The sequence below is a fragment of the Trichechus manatus genome, unplaced genomic scaffold (genome assembly GCF_000243295.1).
Source record: "Trichechus manatus latirostris isolate Lorelei unplaced genomic scaffold, TriManLat1.0 scaffold00022, whole genome shotgun sequence".
Taxonomy (NCBI): domain Eukaryota; kingdom Metazoa; phylum Chordata; class Mammalia; order Sirenia; family Trichechidae; genus Trichechus; species Trichechus manatus.
The window spans coordinates 12,773,650-12,799,544 of NW_004443958.1; the positions used below are offsets into that span (position 1 = coordinate 12,773,650).

Sequence of the window (25,895 nt, forward strand, 5' to 3'; positions counted from 1 at the left end):
ACTTCAGTCTTTTCTCCATTTGTCTATTGTCCAGTGTTTTTCCCTTTCCACTCCTCCCCTCTCTCTTAACTGTCAAAGATGGTTTCTTTCTGTGTGTAAACCTTTTCATGAGTTTTTATAATAGTGGTCTCATACAGTATTTGTCTTTGACTTTGTGATTGACTTATTACTCACCATAATGCCCCCAGATTCATCCATGTTGTGAGATGTTTCGCAGATTCATCATCTTTCTGTATTGTTGCATAGTATTCCATTGTGTATATAGCATAGTATGTTTATCCACGCATCTGTTGATGGGCACTTAGGTTGTTTCCATCTTTTCACTATTGTGAATAATGCTACAGTGAACATGGGTGGGCATGTGTCTATTCCTGTGATGGCTCTTATTCCTCTAGGATATATTCCTAGGAGTAGGATTGCTGGATCATATGGTATTTCTATTTCTAGCTTTTTAAGGAGGTGCCGTATCGTTTTCCAAAATGGTTGTACGATTTTGCATTCCCACCAGCAGTGCGCAAGCATTCCAGTCTCCCCGCAGCCTCACCAACATTTGTTATTTTCTGTGTTTCTGAGAAATTCAGGAATTATTTTCTCCTTTTATTGATTGCAGATTTGTTTGTTTTGTCCTGCTTTGTTGTTTTATTGTTTTATGTCTGGGCAGGCAGCCTGGCCATGTTTTGTGTCTTTTTCATCTGTGGGCATGATAGTTCTCACCACCTTGTCCAGATGGGCAGGGTGGTCACTCAGCTATGGTGCAGCAGGGCAGGTCCAGCGGGGTCAGGGGGAGGGTCATTTGTGGCACAGACTGGGACCAGTGGGGCAGGTCTTGCGGTGGCGCAGCAGGATGGGGACTGAGAGTCCGTAGGTCCTCGCAGGTGCCTCTTGGGGGCATGGTGCTTAGCAGGCGATGCAGAGGCAGGAGGGAAAGGAGAGGATGTGATGTGTGGAGCAGGTGCTCTGTCTCCTGTTGGAAGCTCTGTGAAGTTGCCTTCCCATACTCCCTGTCTGGGTTTGTTGATGACTGTGCTCCAAGATGGCAAATTTGTGCCTTGTTAGCTGGCAGGGGACTGCCACTCAGTAGCTCTCCTTGTTTTCTGTCAGTTTCTTCTTCCATTTAATGCTTGATCTAGTTCTTTATCTCTTCATTTGATGCTTAGAGTTCTAAGATTGATGTTTGTATCTGTTTTACTTAGTTTTTTGAGTCTTTGCTGCAGAGGGCCAGCATGGTGCTTCTGTCTGTAGCACCATGTTGGCTCCCTCATCTCTTTTTGATCTTGATTTTTATGAGTTTATGTTTTTGCATCTTATTATGTATATTTCTCTCTATGTATACATATATATGTAGGTATATATGTAGTGTGAACAGTCTAAATTTGTTTGGTATCATAAAGTGAGCTTATAAATAAATATTCTCTTTTACCAAAACTGAAACGTTGAACTATTATCGTTGGTTTTTCATTCATATTCATATTTTTCTGAGAAATTTTGAAACCACAGAAAGTCTCAGAAATAATATAACAAGAATCCTTGTTCCCATCTCCCAATTTCAACATTTGTGACATTTTGTCATGTTACTTCAGATCTTGATTTTTAAGATGCAATTAAAAACATAGATAACATTAAAAGTTCCATTTGACCACCCCCAGACCTAACTGGATGTATTCTTTATACTCTGCATTTAAGTACCTCTACACTATGGCTCCACGTCCTTTTCTGAATCCGGCTTGAGTTTCTGGCAGTTCCCTGTAGATACACTGCTGCAGTCGCTTTTGAATGATCTTCAGCAAATCAGCAAAAGTTTACTTGCATGTGATATTAATGATATCGTTTGATAATTTCCACATTTGTGTGGATCACCTTTCTTTGGAGCTGGGAATATCATTGCTGATGTCAGATGGATCCTGGCTGAATGCAGAGAATACCAGAAAGATGTTTACCTGTGTTTTATTGACCATGCAAAGATATTCAACTGTGTGGATCATAACAAATTATGGATAACATTGTGAAGAGTGGGAATTCCAGAACACTTAGTTGTGCTCTTGAGGAACCTGTACACAGATCAAGAGGCAGTCATTTGAACGGAATAAGGGGATACTGCGTGGTTTAAAGTCAGGAAAGGTGTGTGTCAGGGTTGAATCCTTTCACCATACTTATTCAATCTGTATGTTGAGCAAATCTGAGAAACTGAACTATATGAAGAAGAACGGGGCATCAGGATTGGAGGAAGACTCATTAACAACCTGAATTATGCAGATGACACAACCTTGCTTGCTGAAAGTGAAGAGGACTTGAAGCACTTTCTGATGAAGATCAAAGACCACAGCCGTCAGTATGAATTACACCTCAACATAAAGAAAACAAAAATCCTCACAAACTGGACCAATAAGCAACATCCTGATAAACGGAGAAAAGATTAAAGTTGTCAAGGATTTCATTTTACTTGGATTGACGATCAACACCCATAGAAGCAAGTCAAGAAATCAAAAGGTGCATTGGGCAAATCTGCTGCAAAAGACCTCTTTAAAGTGTTGAAAAGCAAAGATGTCACCTTGAGGACTAAGGTGCGCCTGACACCAGCCATGGTGTTTTCATTTGCCTCATACACGTGCTAAAGCTGGACAGTGGTGTAAGGAAGACCGAAGAATCGATGCCTTTGAATTGTGGTGTTGGTGAAGAATATTGAATATACCATGGATTGCCAAAAGAATGAACAAGTCTGTCTTGGAAGAAGTCCAACCAGAATGCTCCTTAGAAGCAAGGATGGCAAGACTACGTCTCACATACTTTGGACATGTTATCAGGAGGGACCATGCCCTAGAGAAGGACATAATGCTTGGTAAAGTAGAGGGTCAGTGTAAAAGAGGAAGACCCTTAACGAGGTAGATTGACACAGTGACTGCAACAACGGGCTCAAGCATAACAATGATTGTGAGGATGGCGCAGGACCGGGCATTGTTTCATTCTGTTGTACATAGGGTCGCTATGAGTCGGAACCGACTCAGTGATACCTAACAACAACAACGACACACTGTGGCTCCAAAAGAAATCTAATTCCTTTCCTTCTCTTTGTCCCACTTTGTCAAAGTGATTTCATCTCATACTTTGCTACCTTATGGCCTTGTCTCATTGTCTTAGTTTCAGATCTTTAGAGGAGCAAAACCAGTGAGGTGTGTATGTGTGTGTATATGTATAAATATGTGTACATATGTGTATATACGTATAAAACCCGTTGCCATCAAGTCAGTTCTGACTCACAGCGACCCTATAGGGTAGAGTAAAACTGCCCCGTAGGGTTTCCAAGGAGCGACTGGTGGATTCGAACTGCCAACCTTTTGGTTAGCAGCTGAACACTTAACTACTGCACCACAGGTATATGTATTTATATGTATACATGTATATGTATATATATACATGTGTGTATATGTATGTATGTATATACATACAGAGAGAGATTGATTTATTTACTTCAAGGGTTTGGTTTATGTAGTTGTGCAGTTGGTAGGTTCAAAATCTGTAGGTCAGGTGGCGGGTCACAAACTTCTGCAGGCTTATGTCCCAAGATCTGCCAGTTGGCAGCAGACCGGAGACTTCTGCAGGCTTATGTTCCCAAGATCCATAGGTCAGGAGACGAGAAGAGTACAAAGTCAAAAGAGAGAGACCTCTGCCAGAATACCCATTTATATTCTGGCAGCAGACCACACCCCCAAGGAAACTCCCTTTCAGTTGATTGGTTGATCACATCAGATCACATCATGGAAGATGAGTTATATTACATTACGTTACGTTACGTTACAGAACAGCAGCCAGTTGAGTGTCTGGCCAAACCACTGAGAATTGTAGCCTGGCCAAGTTGACACATAAAATTAACCATCAGCTTACTGTTTCCTTCATCTGAAATACTCTCCTCTGATAATCTCTACCTTTCCATATCCTAAATATCCTTTATGGTCCAGTTTAAGTGCCTTCTTTTCCATGAAGCCTATGTCTTCCCTCAGTTATATGTGCAAACACTTCTTATTTTGAGCCTCATAGTACTAGGTCTGTGTCATTGCTTTCTTTTTTTTTTTTTGAACTTCGTAATACTTGGTTTATTTGTCCAAGATGGCACTTGTTATCTTCTAAGCTTCTGTTATAGATATTTGTAGACTTGTTTAATTACCTTATTTAGATTGTAAGTTTTCTTGAAAGGCAGAAATTGCTATATCTTTGTAAGTAATGAAATATCTGTTGTAAAAATAGAAATTGTTAAAAGAATGAATGAATGTAGAGAAAAATGAATGTCATCCTCAAAAGGGTTGTGGCAGAAATAGGTTGTATTTATTCTGGCATATAGTTACAGTTGTATGGAATAAATGTTTTTGCTTGTTTAGCATGTTTACATAATACTGTAGAAAGTTTGGATTCCCTGCTTTAGAGTTTGAATTTTTTTTTTTTAATTGGCAACAGAGAGTTAAAACTGACCCTTCCTCATTTTTATTGCTTACCTTGATCACTGGCATCCTTGTCCATCCAGCCAGCAAGTACGAAGACCCTAAGGAGGAAGCAGGCCTGGATTACTAAAGGACTAGCAAGGGCCAGATGATGTAGAGCAGTAGTCTTCAAAGTGAAGATTCCCAGATCAGCAGCATCAGCATTACCTGGGAATTTTTCAGAAATGCAGATTCTCAGGTCCTGTCCCAGAACTACTGAATCAGAAGTTCTAGGAGTGAGGCTCAGCAGTCAGTGTTTTAACAGACCCTCCGGATGATTTTGATTTGCTGACACTGCAGCCTAGGTGCATTAGAGTTACCTGGAGGGTTTATTTAATAAAACAGATTGCTGGAGCCTGAGAATGTGCATTTCTACCAAGTTTACAGGTGATGCTGGTGCTGCTTGGTTAGGGATCACACTTTGGGGACCACTGTTGTAGGCCATTCTTAAGCTCTTTGGCCTGTACTCTCAGTAAGTGAGGAAGTCATTAGAGGGTTTGGAGCAGAGGAGTGACATGACCTGTGCATTTTAAGATGTTCACTTTGGCTGCTGTGTTGAGAATCGGGTGTAAGAGTCAAGGTTGGGAGTTAGGAGACCAGGGAGGAGGCTACTGGAGTAATTCAGGCAAGAGATGTTGCCCTGATTCAGGGTGGTAGGAATAGAATTGGTGAGAGTGGTTGAATTATAGAGATATTTTGATGACAGAGCTGACAAGATTTGATGGTGGGTTTAATTTAGGACATGAGAGAAGAAATGTCAAGCAGGACACCAAGGTTTTTGGTCCGAGAAAATAGAAGGGCTGGAGTTGCCATTTAGTAAGATGGAACAGGTTGCAAAAGGAATAGGTTTGGGAAGCAGGTAGGTCAGGCGGAGAAGGGAGACCAGGTGTTTAGTTTTGGACATTTTAAGTTATAGAGAGAGAGTGAATCTTGCTGATAGTATTTAAATGGCATGGGCCTGGCTGAGAGCACTCTGTGGGTGGGAGCGGAAGGAGAAGAGAGATCTGTGCTTTGAGCTCTGAGCTCACCGTTGGTGCAGGTCTGGAAAGATGCACTGTTTTAGGTGCTGGGGATACACATATAGAATTTCACTCTTCATTCTTCCAACTGTCATAGCATGGCTACCGTATGACACATACACCGTTGCAGGTGCTACTGGATACAGCAGTGAAAAAGTCTTTAGGGAGTTTATAGTCTAATTAGAAAATAGAGATGATTGTTGTTGTTGTTGGGTGCCATACAGTCATTGTCCCATGTGACAGAGTAGGGTTTCTAGGCTGTAATCTTTAGGAAAGCAGATTGCCAGGTCTCCTTCAGAGCCGCTGGGTGAGCTGAACTGCCAACCTTTCTGCTAGCAGCCCAGCATTTAACCATTGCACCAGTAGGGCTCTTGATAGAGACAATAAACATAATAAATAAAAGATTGTTGTGTGGTGATGCCTGATACCTGCTATGAAGAAAGTTAAAGCCAAGGAGAGAGGGTAAGGAATGCCTGGTGGGTCAGAGAGCATTGGGCAAGGCTTGCTGTTTTATACAGGGTGGTCAGGGAAGGCCTCACTGATTTCAGGGGAAACCCTAGGGAAGTGAGGGTGTTGGCCATGTAGCTACCTGAGGGACAAACATCCTGGCAGAGCGGACAGAGACCGAATAAGCCCTGAGGCAGGAGTGTACTTGATTATGTGTAGATGGAGAAGAAAAAAAAAGCCCAAATTCTGAACCCTGGGACACTCCAGCTTATGGAGCTCAGAGACATACAGAGGAACAGGCCCAGGAGAATGAGAAGAAATCGCCTGTGAGGTATGAAGAAAAACGAGGGACGCCTGTGCAGAAGTGTACCAGGAAGGAGGGAGGGACTAACTGTGTCAAATGCTGTTTGCTGATAGGTCCTATAAGATAAGGACTCAGCATTGACTACTGGATTTAGCAACAGTGACCTTGACGAGCAGCTGAAGTGAAGTGGTAGAGGTGAAAGCCTGGTAGTAGTGAGTTCAAGAGAGAGTGGGAGACAACAGATGGATGGACAAACAGAATGTGGTATATAGATACAGTGGGATATTACCCATTATCTGTTGCCATCAAGTTGATTCCAACTCACAGATACCCTATAGGACAGAGTAGAAGTGCCCCATAGGGTTTCCAAGGAGTGGCTGGTGGATTTAAACTGTCGACCCTTTGGTTAACAGCCGAGCTCTTAACCACTGGGCCACCAGGGCTCCAATGAGGTGTTACTCGGTCATAAAGAGAAGTGTGCATGCCAGGACATAGGTGAACCTTGAAACCGTTCTGCTGAGTGAAATAAGCCAGGCACAGAAGGACACACACTGTATGATCCCACTCATAAATATCTAGAGTAGGCAAAGGTATGGAAACCAAAGTAGATGAGTGGTTACCAGGGGCTAGGGGGAGGAAAGAGTGGGGAATTATTGCTTAATGGGTACTGAATTTCTGTTCGGGAGGATGAAAAAACTTTGGAAATGGATAGTGGTGATAGTTGTACAACATGGTGATTTAGTTTATGTCACTGAAACATTAGTCAGTGTACACTTAAAAATGTTTAAAATGGCAAATTGTATACACACACACACACACACACACACACACATATTTTACCAAAAAAAAAAAAAAACAAACTAAAAAATAATAGCAGCTAATGGTCAAAAAAAAAAAGAGAGAATGGGACGAGAGGATTTGGAGACAAGGATAGACAGGTCTTTGGAGGAGTTTAGCTGTAAGGTTGAGTGGAGAAACGGGGGTGGCCTGGGTGGTGCAAATAATTAAGCCCTGGACTGCCCACCAAAAGGTTGGCAGTTCAGACCCACCCAGAAGTGCCTCTGAAGTAAGTCCTGGTGATCTGCTTCCCAAAGGCCACAGCCTTTAAACCCTGTGAAGCAGTCTTACTCTGCACACATGGGGTCTCAATGAGTCAGAATTGACTCTGACAGCTAACAACAACAACAGTCAGAGGAAAAAGTGGGTGCAAGGAGGATATTGGTCTTTACGATGGAAGAATTAACAGTATAGTTGTTTGCTGAAAGGACCAATTGAGCAGAGCGGGAAAATTTTGTGATGCAGGAAAGCAGGGAGAATTCCTGGGAGAATGCCCTAGAGTAGGGAAAAAGGGATGGGATCTAGTGGATAAGTGGAAGGGTTGACCTTACACACAATTTATTCATTTTGACAAGGGGGAGGGCAGAGTATATGGGAACTGGTGCTGGTGGGTGGGTAGATAAGCAGTGGGAACTTGTAAAGTATTTATTCTGACTGCTTCTGTCTGCTCAGTGAAATAGGAAAGAGGTCTTTAGCTGAGAGTGAGGATGGAGGAGGACGTGTTGGAAGTTTGAAGAGAGGATTCATAAAAGCATAACCTGGTCAGGAAAATTCAAGCCGTTGTCTGGAGTTTGCAACTGCTGGTTCGCTTTAGTCCTATATGCCCTTTCCTCTGCCTGAATGCCCTTCTCCGTCATCCCTCTATCTCCCTGGTAAGCTCCTTCCCTCCTTATCCTGTAAAATCAGTTCTTTGCTGCTTTCTTTGATCTCCTGGGGCAAGGTTAAGCATTCCCTTATTAGCACCTCTATTTTGCAGTAACTCCCATATTGCATTAATCATTTGTTCATATGCCTGTCTCTCCTGTGACTGACTGGGGAGCCCCTGGGGAGCTGAGCATAGTGCCTAGGATGGTGCCTGGCACATAATTGGTTTTCATCAAATTAGAATGAATGAACAAAATAGTGCTTTAAAATGATCATAATAGTGCTTTAAAATGAAAATCTTAAGAGTACTTGTCTTGAAAATGACTATTTCCAGATTAAAGAAGTGCCTGGCACTTAAAGAAATGCTAATATTTGTTAACTGAATGACTTGAATTGATGATGAATTGTATGGTGGATGTTTATCTGTCTATAGTAGACTTAGGATCTCTGTGCCCTTCCCTTTTAATGTCCTGTGTGTTTTTGAATGCATCTAATGATTGACATGGTAAGGCACTCAGTGCCTATTTTTTGAATGAATGAATGGATGGATGGATCTAATTAAAAAAGACCAGTAATTGAGAAACTGCTGTAGTAGTCGGAAACCCTGGTGGCATAGTGGATGAGAGCTCAGCTGCTAACCAAAAGGTTGGCAGTCTGAACCCACCAGCTGCTCCTTGGAAGCTCTATGGGGCAGTTCTACTCTGTCCTATAGGGTTGCTATGAGTTGGAATTGACTCCACAGCAGCGGGACTGTAGTAGTCTAGGTGTAAGAGAAAGGTGTGGTGGTGATGGAGAGGATGGAAATGCCAGAGATACTATGTACTTCCCCACTTAAGAAAGGAAGAGCAGGAGGGGAGGTCCTAATGCTAATTAATGGTGTATTGTGTGCTAGACCACACTAATAAAATCATTCCCATTTTAAAGATGACAAAACTGAAGTTTAGAGAGGTTTAAGCAATCTGCCCGTGGTCACTCAGTAGTAAAGTAGCAGAGTCTGAATTCATGCTATGTCTATCTGATCCAAGGAAATAATACCCTCCTTTCCACTATCATACATTCTTAAGAGCAGCCCTCTCTTCTCTTTAAGCCGTGTGAATTCTGTCCACTTTTCTAGTTGGTTTTCAGTGGATTGAATTTCAGATGGTTTCTCAATTAGGCAAAGATGTCTGCTTGTAGGCGGCTTTACATAAGTGGTCCAAATCTTAAAGAGTTGGTGGTTGAAGAGTAGATTATGCAAAACTGAAACCAAATCCACTGCTGTTGAGTCCATTCTGACTCATAGCGACCTGTGGGACAGAGTAGAACTGCCGCACCTTTACGGAAGCAGGCTGCCACATCTTTCTCCTGTGGAGCGGCTGGTGGGTTCAAACCACTGACCTGTTGGTTCGCAGCTGAGCGCTTAACCACTTCGCCACCAGGGTTTCTGAAGATTAGATTAGTGAGTTTTTAATAGTAGGGTAATAACCGAAACTGTCTTATTCTCTCACAGCCTAGGAGGTTAGAAGTCCGAATTCAGGGTGCCAGGTCCGGGGGAAGGCCTTCTATCTCTGTCAGCTCTGGAGAAAGATCCTTGTCATCAGTCTTCCCCTGGGTCTAGGAGTTTCTCAGCACAGGGACTCTTGGTCCTCACGCTCCGCTTGCAGCTCTTCTTTCTTGGTGGTAGGAAGTCCCTCTCCTCTCTGCTCACTTCTCCCTTTTATATCTCAAAAGAGATTGACTCAAGATACAACCTAATCCTGTAGATTATGTCCTTCCTCAGTAATATAACTGCCTCTAATCCTGCCTCATTAACATCATAGAGGTTGAGATTTATAACACATAGGATAATTACATCATATCAAAAAATGGAAGACAACCACATAATATTGGAACTCATGGCCTAGCCAAGTTGACACATATTTTTGGGGGACACAATTTAATTCATAACACTGTTATACTAGATGAGCTACCTGACACAAGACTTTATAGAGAATTTCTGCTTTTACTGAAGGAGAAGGTGAGGTCTTGCCAAGTGTATAAATCTGTTATAACCCAGAGGCACTTTCAGGAATGTTTGTTTTTTACAGTTTTCAGATTTAATGTGCGTATATATCAGATAAGTTAAAAATTATGTTTTCAAAATCCTGCCTTATTAAACTATTTAATGATTATTTTCATTTTTTAGGAAAATGCCTTTCATGAATCATATAAGTGCGCTCTACTTTTTCTAACTTATTTGTATTTTAGGCTTTTAAGGACTGTATTATTGTCGTTAGATGCTGTCGAGTCCTTTCTGACTCACAGCGACCTTATGTACTTATAACAGAACTAAATGTTGTCTGGTCCTGTGCCGTCCTCATAATTGTTGCTATGTTTGAGCCCATTGTTGCAGCCACTGTGTCAGTCTGTCTTGTTGAGGGTCTTCCTCTTTCTTGCTGACCCTCTACTTTACCAAGCATGATGTCCTTCTCCAGGGATTGGTCCCTCCTGATAACATGTCCAAAGTAAGTGAGACAAAGTCTCACCATCCTCGCTTCTGAGGAGCATTCTGGCTGTACTTCTTCCAAGACAGGTTTGTTCCTTAAGGAACTATAACCAGAAAACCCAAACCTGTTGCCGTCGAGGCGATTCATCAAGGACTTTACTGTTGTTGAATTCTTCAGAGAAGCAAGGATTCTTTTAGAAGAGGGTAATCTCCATCCTTTAAAAAATGAAGACAGTTACCTTTTGTTTTAGTTATATATTGTTGCCATAATAAAAATACTAAAGGTGGGTGGCTTTAAAGAACAGAAGTTTATTGCCTCACAGTTGGAGTTCAAGTCAGGGCATCAGCTCTAGGGGAGGGTCCTTCCTTGGCATTCCTTGGCTTGTGGATGGATATTCACATGGTTTCTTCCCACTCTGTGTGTGTGTCTCTCTTGCTCTTTTAATAATACACTACTCAGAAGTGATTAGGTTTAGGACTCACCCTACTCTGGTCTGACATCATTAAGATAACAGAAGAAAACTCCTACTTCCAAATAGGGTCACATTTACAAGTACAGGGGTTAGGACTTCAGCCTAACTTTTTAGGGGACACAGTTCAATCCATGACACCTTCCCCATAACACAGATTCCTCATACCTGTGTTTGATGTGCAGAATGATGGCACAATGCTTTGACATCCTCTCATGGGATATAGATTGTAGATAATAATGTAGTAGTTGCAGGAGATTGAATACAGTCATTTGAATGTTTACAGCAGTTTTATTTTCCTATGCAGTTATTATTCTGACTCATAAATCTTATTCCACTGTGTTTGAAAATTTAGGTAATAATTTCAAGATGCCAGGTCGTTCAACTTCAGGGTCTACTGGCTTCATCTCCTTCAGCGGTGTAGAGTCTGCTCTCTCTTCCTTAAAAAACTTCCAGTCCTGTATCAGCTCTGGAATGGACGCAGCTTCTAGTGTTGCTTTGGATCTGGTGGAAACTCAGAGTAAGTAATACTTAAAACTTGTTTCTTTTGTGTGTACTTTGAGGTAATGCTGTGTGGTGGCATTTGTCTCGGGATCTAGATGCTGCTTACCTTTTGAGTATCTTTAGGACAGTCATTTAAACCCTCTGGGCGTCTGTTTTCTCATCTTGTTCCTCATACCCCATAGGGTTGTACTGAGGGTGAGGTGAGATGAACTGATTTATTCATGTGTGTTCGAACAGTTGTGTTCCACTAGCAACTGCACCAGAAACCTATAGGCGAAGACATGATTGGGGGGCCCTGAAGTTGCCATGAGATAGAGTCGATGCAACAGCAACTGTGTTTTGTTTTGTTTTTTTAATCATAAATGATAGCCAACAATTAATAAATTTAAGGGTCAGCGCTTAGAAGAAGAGCCTGTGAATTGAAGTGCAGAACAGAGATGGATAAGTTTGGAAGTCTCTTCAAGGCTTTAAGTTTGAGCCTGACCACATAACCAATTCATCAGATACTATAGCCAGAACTATAAAGATGAGTATATGTCTCTTCCTTCAAGTTGCTTACTGTCTAGCTGGGAAGTAAGACACATACATGTTATTTTGATCATTAAGTGCATATAATGTGATGCTTTGCCAGGGAGTTCGAAGCTTACCGTTAGAAGGGTTAAAGTAGAGGAGGAATGTGATAAGATCCCAGTTTTAGAACAGTAACCCTCACAACAATACCAAGGATGCTATGGAGTATCAGTAACCACTTAGAAGATTATTACAGTAGCTAAAGCGAAAGAAGAAAATAATTTCCACTAATAGTTGAGATGAAGAGGATTTGATTTGTGTGATTTCTATCTTAATTATACCCATGCTGTACTATAGGCAGGATAGTGTGATAGCAAGAGGCCAGGGCTCTGGATACAGAATGCCTGGGTTTATATCTCGGCTCCATCACTTATTTGTGACCTTGGGTAAGCTTCATCTAGAGGTGTCTCGGGAGACAATGAAAACCCTATGGAACACGGTTCTACTCTGACACACATGGGGTCACCATGAGTTGGAATTGACGCAACAGCAACCAACAACAACAAGTGATCAATGAAGTATCCTTTTCTCACTTTACACTGTCGTTCTTTTATCAGTATATTACTAAATTATCGAACAAACCTGTCTTGGAAGAAGTACAACCAGAATGCTCCTTAGAAGCAAGGATGGTGAGACTTAGTCTCATGTACTTTGGACATGTTATCAGGAGGGACCAGTCCCTGGAGAAGGACATCATGCTTGGTAAAGTACAGGGACAGCGAAAAAGAAGACCCTCAGTGAGATGGATTGACATAGTGGCTGCAACAATGGGCTCAAATGTAGCAACAATTGTGAGTTTGGCGCAGGACCGGGCAGTATTTCATTCTGTTGTACATAGGGTCGTTAATGAATCGGAACCAACTTGACAGCACCTGACAACAGCAACAAAGGAGATTCTTGCCTCCAAGAAGTTGAGGGGTGTCTTAGTTACCTAGTGCTGCTATAACAGAAACACCACAAGTGGATGGCTTCATCAAACAGAAGTTTATTCTCTTACAGTCTGGTAGTCTGGAAGTCCAAATTCAGAGTGCCAGCTCCAGGGGTAGGCTTTCTCTCTCTGTCGGCTCTAGGGAAAGGTCCTTGACTTCAGTCTTCCCCAGCTGAGGAACTTCTTAGTGCAGGGACCCTGGGTCCAAAGGATGTGCTATTCTTCTGGCTCTTATTTCTTGGTGGTGTGAGGGTCCCCCATGTCTCTCTGCATTGCTTCTGTCTTTTATATCTCAAAAGAGATTGATTTAAGACACAACCTAATCTTACAGATTGAGTCCTGCCTCAGTAACATAACTGTCACTAATCCCACCTCATTAACATCATAGAGGTAGGATTTACAACACATAGGAAAATCACATCAGATGAAAAAATGATGGACAACCCCATAATACTGGGAATCATGGCCTAGCCAAGTTGACACATATTTTTGGGGGACATAGTTCAATCCATGGCAAGGGGGTAGTGATATATTTTGGTGTTTGTTCTTTTTCTATCCTGTTGGTTGCTTATCCCTATACCAGGTGGTTGTCCCTATCCAACATTCTAGCTTATTTGCAATTACCACCTTTGCCTGTGTTACGTTACAGCACATGGCGTGTAGGCAGTTTGACTTTCACCACCTCCATGTTTTCTAATGTTTTTCTAAATTTGTTGGTATTACAGTAGTACATTCTTTATTTGACCTAATTGAAAAATGAAATTTATTACACTAGAGATTTTTTTCAGATAACTGAAGCTTAATTTTCAGGTTTTAAAATTTTAGTACTTTTCTGCATTCTTAAGCAGAATGTACTAACCAAATTTACCAGAATCGTTGTTATTAACATCATTTTTAAGCCACTGAATTTTAGCTAGATCTTTAATTTTAGTTAAGGAAATCTAGAGGACCGGCCCTTCCTTAAAATATTAATGTCCCTCAGGTTTGTAGCCTCTCTCTTCTTGCTCTGTGCCAGGGCATGTCCGTGGTTGGACTTCATAAGTTTTGGTTAACATTCTGCAATTCTACATAAAATGTATATGCATTTTTCTGGGGTTAGGATTGAAAGTTTTTATCAGATTCTTGCTAAACAATTGTGAAGAACATTTGGAAGAAAAGGATACATTTTAAATTGCCGAAGGGTCCAATAGATGAGATAAGTTTGTTGAGGGCTTCTTGGGTTTTTTCTCTGGATATTGCTTTTCTTCCTATGACTCTGGGACTACAGGGCAGAAGGACTTCAGTTATTATGACCAGGCAGTTAATTGAGTGTTAGTTGAACTATGTCATGATCTTGAGGATAATTTAGCTGAATTTATTGTCACTTACCGTGTGCTAGGCACTGTGCTGTTTTACCTGTAATCTCCTTTGATCCTGAGTCTACAAAGTAGGGACTGTTGTTATCCCCATTTTATACCTGAGCAAAGGTTTAGTGAAGTACTTTTCTAAAGTCACATAGCTAAGTAGTACCTGGTGGAGTAGGGATCTGAGCATCAGCAGTCTGACTCCATAGTTTCTGACCTTATTACTCTTCATTGAAAATGGATTCTGTCCATTTAGTGGTATTTGCAGGCAACATAACATTGAAAATCACATTTTTGTTACTTTGTTGAGAGTAATGTTACCTGATTTTTCATTATTTTTGGAATACCAAAATGAGATTGCATCTCTGAAATGGCCTCTGTCAGCATTTGCACTTTTCTGGTGGTGAAGTTCTCAGCAGCTTGCCTTGGGCATTCTCATGCTCTGAAGCCAGGTTGCACTGTCTTGGCTTAACCTTTGCTACCTGTAAAGACAGAGCTGACCCTGGTCAACTCCAACCAGAGGAAGAAACTGGGCCATTGTGGGGCCATTGTACTGGCTGTAGACTGTCTACTTCTAGACTTGTAATGGCAGGAAAATAAACCCATTTGGTTAAGTGACAGTGGTCAGGTTTCCTGTTTCATGCAGCCGATTGCAATTCTGACTGGTACAAGTGATGCAGTGAGTGAATGAATGGTAGTCTGCTCTTCCATGCATCCAAAGTTTCACTCGGCTGCTAACCAAAAGGTTGCAGTTCGAATCCACCAGCCATGTTTTAGAAATCCTGTGGGACAGTTCTACTCTGCCTGGTAGGCTTGCTCTGAGTTGGAATCGACTCACAGCAACAGGTTTGGATTTTTGGTTTGTAGACCTGATGCCTTTTTACCCTCATGTTAGTCCCCACTCAGCCAAGAAACAAAGTTGTCACTTTGTGGCAGTTACTCCAGAGTTAGTGATGAGTAAAGAACTGCCATCAGGTTAAGAAGTACATGGTCATGGACATTTGTGGTCCTCCTGAATCACTGGATGTTCAAATGTGCAAATGTTAAGCATTTAATTGAGTAAATAATTCAGAGTGTGAGTGCTTTGGGGTAATATTCTAGTTTTACTCCTGTTGTAAGATATTCTTAAATTTAAAAGATTAGGTGATTATGGAAAAGAACAAAACCAGAAAATTATGATCACCTTATTTTATGAAAAAGAAGTAATTGAATCTTTTATGTTAAACATGTTTTGAAAATTACCTAATAATTTTATATGTCAGCACAACCAGCCTGACATACTCAAGACCTGTTTTCTTAGGAAGAGTCACATTCTGGAGTTTCACTGTGTTATATGTGTTTCTTTGTCTAGTGGACTGCTTCCTATAGGCAGGGCTCTAGTTAAATGGCAGGGTTTCTTTTTAGCTTTGCTCCTGTACTGTATTCTAGAATTATGTTATTGAATAGAAGCAGTTATTAGAAGTAGGTGATTATACTGGTGGTGGGTGGTCACAATGATGATAAAAGTAATAGTAGATATAAGAAGCCAGTGTTTATTTTTCTTGGATAGCTTTTATAACTGGAACCAATTATAAAAGCAAAATGGTGTTATAACTTAAATAAATGGAAACTATTGAACATACATACTTTGTTATGATACCTGCAGTACTAGGAGTATAAAATAAAAGGCAGTGTCTACAGAGTGTCAGAAATCCAGCTCTCTAGAAAAACTCAGTTCTTTTGCAGATGTCTTCCTGTTTCTCAGAACTGTGTCTGTTCATTGCAGTGACATCTTTGTAGACTCTAGTTAGTTGGGTGAGAGGAGCTTCTGATGAGAAACTAAATTTGTGGAAGAGAGTGAAGTGTGTTAAAAGTGTCCCAAGGAAAATTGTTACAATTATTTGGATCAGAACTTGAACATGATGAAGTACAAACCAGCGCTTTATATTTGTTTAGGCCTGCAGAAAGATTTATAGAATTCATATTCCTTTTTCTCATCACTCTTTCTTTTCATGCAGGGAGTGGCAGGGTTGGGTGACAGAGTTTCCTCTGAATTTGAAAGGATTCTCTCCCCTTATCGGTTGTGAACCAAAATGAGTAAATTCCCCCCGTGTTAAAATTAAGTCTAATGAAATTCAGATTTGTTTTCAGACTTTTCAGATTGCATGCTCAAGAGGTTACCTACAAACACATGATCTTTTGAAAAATCTGAGGGTAAGCATTTAGGTAATATGCTTAGGTCCTTGGAATTTAGAATTGCAACATCTTCCTCATCCCACTTCTTTCAGAATCTCTTGCTTCCTCCTGGCTTTATTTTTCTCCCTACTGTTTACACTACCTCACATCCTAATATACTATACTATATATATTTTTTACTTAATTTTTTTTTTGCTGTTGTTGTATATTGTCTGTCTCTGCTGTGAATGTAAGCTGTACCCCAGCAGGAATTTTTGTCAGATGGCCCCACCCCCTGCCCATTGCCTAGTTAAATGGTGAAGTATACAGCAAAAGATAATGCTTACAGAGTATCAAAAATCCTGTTTGATAGTGCATGATATCCATACAATAAATGAATGAATATATTTAAAACCTAATAGGAAGATTACTGTAAAACATATCCTCTAGTCGTCTAACTCATAATGTAAGCACACACGTGGGCACATAAATATATGTGTATGTATTCATTGACGCATACATAGACATACATATATACATATAGAGTAGTGGGTGTGTGCTGCCTTTGTGCTCATCTCTTCCCATCTCCGTGCTCAGTGAGGTCAAGTTGGTAGCTTGAAATTGGCCACAGAGGGAGTGTTAACCTCATAGAAATGGGCTAGTGTCACTCTGAACATATCTCACATTGGAGCATATTTGCATTTGGTAGATATGTTTAGTACAAGACTGTAAAGGTTAGAAAGACTGTATGCTGGAGGAGCTTCAGGGTCACCCTCTTCCTCAGCCAGTGAGATTTCACGTATATTGATTCGTGTCTTGGAAGCATGTGTGAAATGTCCCCATTGAATGGATCACTGCCATTATTATCTTGTGTACTTCTGACCTGGAAACATGCTTCCTGGTGGAGCCATTTACGAAAGTGCTGAAGTGGGGGAAGAAAAAGGAGCTCTCACTGCCTGCTGTAGCAGAGGCCTAACTAGGGTATGGCAGGTATTGCACCAGCCCTGGGCGCGTGGTGCCACTGAGCAGTTTCTGTTAACCCAATATGGAGAGCAGCATATCTATGGAAGATGACGCCTATGGCAAGCACTGAAATTGTGCCCTCGTTGGAACATCTGACACTCTTTTAGATAACTTTACCATGACATCAGCTCAAAAATACAAGTAAGCTCGTTAGTCTTTTAATTAACACATTACTGTGCTTGAGGAAGGACGTTGAGCCGTACGGAGTTAATAGAAACTGCTCAGTGGCACCCTGGCACCCCATGCCTGGGGGTGGTACAATACCCTAGCAATGCCACTGGCTGTAGGCAGATACTGTTAAATAAATGTACATGTGATGAAAATCACTGAAAGAGGTAAATATTGTTATCCTCATTTTACAGATGGGGAAAATGAGGCTCAGTGAGCGGAAATAACACACCAAGGGGCACACACCCAAGAGGCAGGAATTTGAATTTGAACCCAATTCTGCCTAACTCCAGAGCCCGTGCCCTTGATTTATCTGATAATCCTTTCCGTTCTTCTCCCTTTCTGATAACTGTTGATGGATGGTAGTAATCCTTAACAGCTATCAGAATGTCTTAAAGCAAGTGATGTGCCAGGCATTTTTTTCCCCATATATTCTCACTAGTTCTTATTGCAGTCACGTGAGGTTTATTACTTCTTTTTTTACAATTGAGAAAATTTAAAAGTCAAAAAGTTAAGTTTTTTGAACAAGGTCACAGACCAATAGGAGAGCATGTGACTGGCAAAGCAGTGTAGCACTTAGCCCCATGCACTGACAACACAGTTCCTTCTGCCTAATGACAATGACAGGAAAATTCCTTTTAAAAAATCAGATCGAAGATTTTTTTTGTTTAAAAAAAAAAAGATTATTTATATTTTATCTTTGGTCCATGGTGGGTTAGTGGTTAAGAGTTCAGCTGATAACCAAAAGATCAGCAGTTTGAATCTACCAGCCACTCATTGGAAACGCTATGGAGCAGTTCTACTCTATCCTGTAGGGTTGCTGTGAGTCAGAATAACTCAGTCGCAATGGATTTGGCTTTTTTTTTGGTCCACCTTACTGTGACTTAATTGCACTAACTCCCTGGTGGGTGGAGGGAAGGTTTGGGGAAAAAAAAGGAAGCAAGTTTTGTCAGAGTGATTAAGAACTACGGCTGCTAACCAAAAGGTAAGAAGTTCAAATCCGCTGTTTGCTCCTTGGAAACCCTATGGGGCAGTTCTCCTCTGTCTTATAGGGTCATTATGAGTTGGAATTGACTTGACGGCAATGAGTTTTTTGGGGGGTTTTATTATTGTTAGATGCCATCGAGTCGGTTCCAACTCATAACGACTGTATGTACAATAGAACGAAACACTGCCCAGTCCTGCACCATCCTCACAATCGTTTTTATGCTTGAGCCCATTGTTGCAGCCACTGTGTATATCCATCTTGATGAGGGTCCTCCTCTTTTTTGCTGACCCTCTACTTTACCAAGCACAATGTCCCTCTCTAGGGACTGATCCCTCCTGATAACGTGTTTGAAGTATGTGAGATGAAGTCTCACCATCCTTGCTTCTAAGGAGCATTCTGGCTGTACTTCTTCCAAGACAGATTTGTTCATTCTTTTGGCCGTCCATGGTATATTCAGTATTCTTTGCCAACACCATAATTTAAAGGTATCAATTTTCCTTCAGTCTTCCTTATTCATTGCCCAGCTTTTGCATGCATATGAGGTGATCAAAAACGCCGTGGCTTGGGTAAGCCGCACCGTAGTCTCCAAGGTGACATCTTTGTTTTTTAACACTTTAAAGAGGTCTTTTGCAGCAGATTCGCCCAACACAATGCATCGTTTGATTTCTTGAGTGCTGCTTCCATGGGTGTTGATTGTGGATCCAAGTAAAATGAAATTCTTGACAACTTCAGTCTTTTCTCCTTTTATCATGGTGTTGCTTATTGGTCCAGTTGTGAGGATTTTTGCTTTCTTTATGTTGAGGTGTAACCCATACTGAAAGCTGTAGTCTTTGATCTTCATCACTCAGTGCTTCAGGACTCTTCACTTGCAGCCAGCAAGGTTGTGTCAACTGTGTAACTCAGGTTGTTAATGAGTCTTCCTCCAATCCTTATGCCATGTTCTTCTTCAGAGTTCAGCTTCTCGGATTATTTGCTCAGCATACAGATTGAATAGGTATGGTGAAAGGATACAACCCTAACGCATACCTTTCTTGACTTTAAGCCACACAATATACCCTTGTTCTATTCCAGTGATTGCCTCTTGATCAATGTACAGGTTCCTCATGAGCACAATTAAGTGTTCTGGAATTCTCACTCTTCACAATGTTATCCATAATTTTTTATGATTCATAGAGTTGAATACCTTTGCATAGTCAATAAAACACAGATAAACATCTTTCTAGTATTCTCTGCATTCAGCCAGGATCCATCTAACATCAGCATTGATGTCCCTGGTTCCATGTCCTCTTCTGAATCTGGCTTGAATTTCTGACAGTCGCCCATCGACGTACTGCTGCAGCCACTTTAGAATGATCTTCAGAAAAATTTTACTTGATGTGATATTGTTCGACAATTTCCGCATTCAGTTGGATCACATTTCTTTGGAATAGGCACAAATATGGATCTCTTCCAGTCGGTTGGCCAGGTAGCTGTCTTCTAGATTTCTTGGCATAGACTAGTGAGCACTTCCAGCGCCGCATTCGTTTGTTGAAACATCTCAATTGGTATTCCATCAATTCCTGGACCCTTGTTTCTAACCAGTGCCTTCAGTGCAGCTTTAAACTTCTTCCTTCAGTACCATTGATTCCTGATCATATGCTGCCTCCTGAAGTGATTGAACGTTGACCAATTTTTTTTGGTATAGTGACTCTGTGTATTCCTTCCATCTTCTTTTGATGCTTCCTGCGTCTTTTAATATTTTCACTGTAGAATCCTTTTAATATTGCAACTCAAGGCTTGAATTTTTTCTTCAGTTCTTTCAGCTTGAGAAATCCCAAGCATGTTCTTCCCTTTTGGATTTCTAACTCCAGGTCTTTGCCCATGTCACTATAGTACTTTACTTTGTCTGCTCGAGCTGCCCTTTGGAAATCTTTTGTTCAGCTCTTCTACTTCATCATTTCTTCCATTTGCTTTAGCTGCTCAATGTTCAAGAGCAAGTTTCATAGTCTCTTCTGACATCCATTTTCGTCTTTTCTTTCTTTCCTGTCTTTTCAATGACTTCTTGCTTTCTTCATTTATGATGTCCTTCCACAACTCGTCTGGTCTTCGGTCACTAGTGTTAAATGTGTCAAATCTATTCTTGAGATGGTCTCTAAATTCAGGTGGGATATACTCAAGTTCATACTTTGGTTCTCATGGACTTGTTCTAATTTTCTTCAGCTTCAACTTGAACTTGCATATGAGCAGTTGTTGGTCTGTTCCGACGTCTGCCCCTAGCCTTGTTCTGACTGATGATATTGAGCTTTTCTGTCGTGTCTTTCCAGATGTAGTCGATTTGATTCCTGTGTATTCCATCTGATGAGGTCCATGTGTATAGTTGCTGTTTATGTTGGTGAAAAAAGGTATTTTCAATGAAGAAATCATTGGTCTTGCAAAATTCTATCACATGATCTCCAGCATTGTTTCTATCACCAAGGCCGTATTTTCCAACTGCCAATCCTTCTTGTTTGTTTCTAACTTTTGCATTCCAATCACCAGTGATTATTAATGCATCATGACTGCATGTTCAATCGATTTCAGACTGCAAAAGTTGGTAAAAATCTTCTGTTTCTTCATCTTTGGCATTAGTGGTTGGTGCGTAAATTTGAATAATAGTCGTATTAACTGGTCTTCCTTGTAGGTGTACGGATATTATGCTATCACTGACAGTGTTATACTTCAGGATAGATCTTGAAATGTTCTTTTTGACAAATGAATGCAATGCCATTCCTCTTTGATTTGTCATTCCCTGCATAGTAGACCGTATGATTGTCCGATTCAGAATGGCCAATACTAGTCCATTTTAGCTCACTAATGCCTGGGATATGTATGTTTATGTGTTCCATTTCAATTTTTGTGATTTCCAATTTACCTAGATTCATACTTCATACATTCCACGTTCTGATTATTAATGGATGTTTACAGCTGTTTCTTCTCATTTTGAGTCATGCCACATCAGCAAATGAAGGTCCCGAAAGCTTGACTCCTTTGATGTCATTAAGCTCAGCTCTACTTTGAGGAGGCAGCTCTTACACAGTTGTCTTTTGAGTCCCGTCCAACCTGGGGGGCTCATCTTCCAGCACTGTTATCAGACAGTGTTCCACTGCTATTCATAAGTCCACCCACCAGTGAGTTGGTGAAAATAAGTCACAGTAAGATGCCCCCCCACCAAAAAAAAAACAAAAACAAACCCATTTGCTGTCGAGTCAATTCTGACTCATAGCAACCTTGTAGGACAGAGTAGAACTGCTTCATAGGGTTTCCAAGGAGCGGGCTGGTAGATTCGAACTGCTGACCTTTTGGTTAGCAGCCCAACTCTTAACCCCCGGGACCAAATACAAAATTATAAGTAGTTGCTTTTAAATGTTAGAATTAAATAGTTGGTATCTGTGTGTGTATCTAGGCCCCTGGGTGCTGCAAACAGTTTGTGCTCTACTACTTACCTGAAGGTTGGGGGTTTGAACCCACCCAGAGGTGCTTCGGAAGAAAGGCCTGACATCTGCTTCCCTAAAGGTTATAGCGAAGAAAACCCTATGGAGCAGTTCTACTCTGTAACACACGGGGGTCACCATCAGTCGAAATCAACACGATGGCAGTGGATTTGATTTGGTTTTGGTGTATCTAGGTTTGTATTTTAAAATGACAAAACCCAAGCTAATCAGCAAAGCAAGTCTTTCAAACTCCTTAAAATACTTATACCACCTATGTTAATGTCTGTGATGTTACCTGTCATATTAGAGGTTTTGGTTTGTAAGGTTAGCTTTCAGAGTTGATTTATTTTCTCATAAGTGTATTATTAAATGACTTAAGATTGTTCCCTAAATACACATATTTAGATTCAGAATGTAGAAATTGAGCATTTTTGTTAATGTATGAACTTATATTTTTTAGACTTTGGACTTCATTTCTGTTTAAGGACTGTCTAATCACCTGGAGGGTTTGTTAGAATATTGCTGGCCTTCACTACTAGAGTTTCAGTAGGTCTGGGAGGAGGCCAATAAATTTTTTTTTTTTTTAAACAGATTCACAGGTGATGCTGATGCTGCTGGTCCAGGGCCCACACTTAGAGAACTCTGGTCTGGTAATTATTTCTCATTTGTTAGGGAAAGTCCACCGCTAGGTGGCAGCAGAACACTTCTGCTGAGGTAGACATGGGCCTTATTGTCCGGTGTTTGTTGATGGCAGTTTTGGATTGTGTAAAACCTACAATCACTTAATTATTGGAATTTAGTAACTTGGAGCCTAAATTAGTCGATATATATAAAAAGTAGAAACATGTGGACTCTGGCAGACCAGAGATATTACAGGACTATTAAGATTATATCATTTTAATCAACCCTTCCAAGGAATACACCTGTCTTTTCCGCTGGCTTCATTTTCAGCTGGCTTCATTTTCAGCTCTCCAGGTTGAAAAAAAAACCCGAAGCAAACCCACTGCTGTTAAGTCTGTTCCAACTCATAGCAACCGTATAGGACAGGGTAGAAATGCTCCATAGAGTTTCCAAGAAATGCCTGGTAGATTTGAATTGCTGACCTTTTGGTTAGCAGCCATAGCACTTAACCACTATGCAGCCAGGGTTTCCAACTATCCAGCTTACTCAGTGTCATTTTCCAGTGAGAGATGCAGGCAGTGTTCCAAAATAGAAGTATACATTTCATATGAATCGTAAGTAAAAATAGTATTTATCATTCCAAGTTAATGGATCTTGATTTTGTTGTCATTGACTACATTTAAAAACCACTTTAAAAAGATTTACACATACCATTCACCTAAATATCGTGTAATGGTGCCCTTCTACCATTGGGCCAATTGTGTTTGTCCAGACAGTTTTGAGATGTTAAAAAGTGTGAAATGTAATTTCCTTTCCTGCTGGCTTCCTTAGTCAGAAGGTTGAGTAGTTTCCTTCTTAGGAGCTCTTCAGAGGAAGGTTTTGGCTGCTGTTGTCTCACCGCACCTCATGTTACCGTGGAGTCTCACTCCATAAATTTCCAAGCAGTCCAACACCTCCAAGATTCTCTTTCTTCCTCTGACTGTAACAACCTTAAAGTTAGCGTGGTTTCTCCACATGATAGAATGCATGGAAATAATTGCTTGCTTGCTCTCCTGTTGGTTAATTTAAGCTTTCCTGTTCACATTAGGATGTCACTTTTTGAAATAGTAAATGAGTCACATTCTAGTTTTTAAAATAGAAGATATATAGTATCTGAATACTTTCTGGGTTTTTCTAGACTCTTGAGAATAATCTCTTGGTTGGTTCTGTGCTTTTACCTTTGGAACAGAGAATTGGGTTAGGTTTCAATGACCTAATAGGGCGTGAAAATGACTAGGACAGAAAAACTGAATTGGAGTCACTCAACCAGGTAAAAATGAAACTAGCCCTTTATCATATACCTTTGATCATTAGGAAGAATATGGTGAGCTTAATGCTAAGCAGAGATGACAACTCATGGCAAAAGTGGAACAGACTTCAGGATCATTTTTGAAATATCAGGTTCCTCTTTAAAAGGCAGGCAATTTCATGCTTGCATTAAGCAGAAAGGGGCTTTTATTAGGTTGGTGATTAACATAGTTGAAACCAATTTGATTATTCCAGAGAAGATTTTATTATCTAGAGCTACTGTTTCTTCCTGTACTTTAGAAATGACGTTATATATTTGTGTTATATAAATGTAAAGTGATGTTAATATATATAATGTGAGCCATGTATATAATTTAAAATTTTCTAATATCCTCATTACAAAGATAAGAAGAAAGAAGTGAAGTTAATTTTAGTAATATTGAATTTCGTCCAGTATATCTAAAATATTGTTTCAACATGTAACCTATGTAAAAATTATTGATGTGCTATTTTACATTTTTTATGTACTAAGTTCAGAATCTTACAGTGTATCTCAATCCAGACTCGCCACATTTCATATGATTGATGGCCACTTGTGGAAAATGGTGACTGTATTAGACATTAGCAGATATGTAGGGTATTTCACTTTTCAGCAGCTGTATATCAGAGAAGGGCAAGGAATTGAAAGTTAAGTTTCGGAGCATTTTAGTAACCTTGGTGGGTATTCAAATCGAACTGGTTGGTAAAACAAGATATTACCTGTTGATTTCTTCTGTACTCGTCATTCTTCTCACTAGTGTGATCGGTATTTTAGGTTTTTCCCAAAATTGCTTAACCAGCTTAAAATTACTTACTTCTGGGGATCCTATTAATATTTGGTTCTGTTTGAATGGCGTCCGCTGATGTGAATCCACATCTAAGGTACTTTCATAGTTTGTAGGTGATGTAGAAATTAGTTTCTTATTGTATTGGGCAAGCCAGAGAGATTAAGTCTCTGCCACTTCAGCGGCCAGAAAACTTGAGTTGCTGTAAACACGTAGGCCTGTCAGCAGTTGACCTTGGAAATGCTAATTTACTTGTCCAGGGTGCTGCTTCAGGCACTTGATTTCTCTCTGTGGGTGGGAGTTATGAACCTAGTTTGGAGAAGAACTAGGAGCACTTGGGGCAAGCTCTAAGCAGATGTGCTTCTTGCTTAATATTTGCATGTGACCAGTTTGCAAGAGGCATGTTCCTTGCATACATTTCTTTGAAGGCCTTTTAGAATTGGATGCTTGCACCTAGACTGAAATTGAGAGGGAGCTTCATTTAGGTTTGAACCTGCCTCCCCTTTCTTTGTTCTAGCACTCACCTGCCATGAGGATAGTTGATTAAGAAATGACACATACTTGTCATTTTCATCACTATTTCATTAGAGTCCTTAAGCTTATTGAGCGAGAACATGGAAGGCATATTTTATCCCCATTTGGTTTTGTTGGAGCCCTGGTGACCTAGTGGTTAAGAGGTTGGCTGCTAACCAAAAGGTCCGCAGTTCAAATCTACCAGCTGCTCCTTGGAAACCCGATTGGGCAGTTCTAGTCTGTCCTATAGGGTCGCTATGAGTAGGAAACCATGCAACGGGTTTTTTGGGGTTTTGGCTTTGTATCATTACTACCACTGCATGTAGTAAGTGATGTGTTCCAAATGAGGACATTGTGAGTCTGTCCCATTCAAGAATCAAGTGAACGGCATTTTTACATTATGATCTAAAAGCCTGATTTTATATCCAGGAGGCATACATTTTGTAGGCTGTACTTACAGGCGACATAATACTAGTAAACACAGTGCTCCTTGTGTGCCTGCCATGTTCTAAATGCCTCACGCGTATTCATTTAATCCTGACAACAATGCTGTGGGGTAGGTAGGTAATAACATAATTGTCACTACCTTACACATGAGAAAACTGAGCCTTGAGGTTGACCAAGGACTATATATGCTATCTCTGCTCCA

At 40.6% G+C, this 25,895-nt stretch overlaps 1 protein-coding gene across 5 annotated transcripts in view; it reads left to right on the plus strand.

Annotated features, from left to right (window-relative positions):
* The window catches only part of NSMCE2 (NSE2 (MMS21) homolog, SMC5-SMC6 complex SUMO ligase), an 87,290-nt gene that overhangs the window by 5,726 nt on the left and 55,669 nt on the right, over nucleotides 1-25,895 (plus strand). For 4 of the 5 annotated variants that reach the window (XR_002823520.1, XM_023728191.1, XM_023728190.1 and 1 more), the window contains exon 1: nucleotides 10,765-11,394. Coding sequence is in view for 4 of the 5 variants with exons in the window: in XM_023728191.1 (XP_023583959.1) it covers nucleotides 11,151-11,394 (244 nt within the window). In the remaining variant the exon portion in view is untranslated. Of the gene's footprint in view, nucleotides 1-10,764; nucleotides 11,395-25,895 lie in introns of those variants that run through there. The other variant, XM_023728192.1, reaches the window with a different exon arrangement.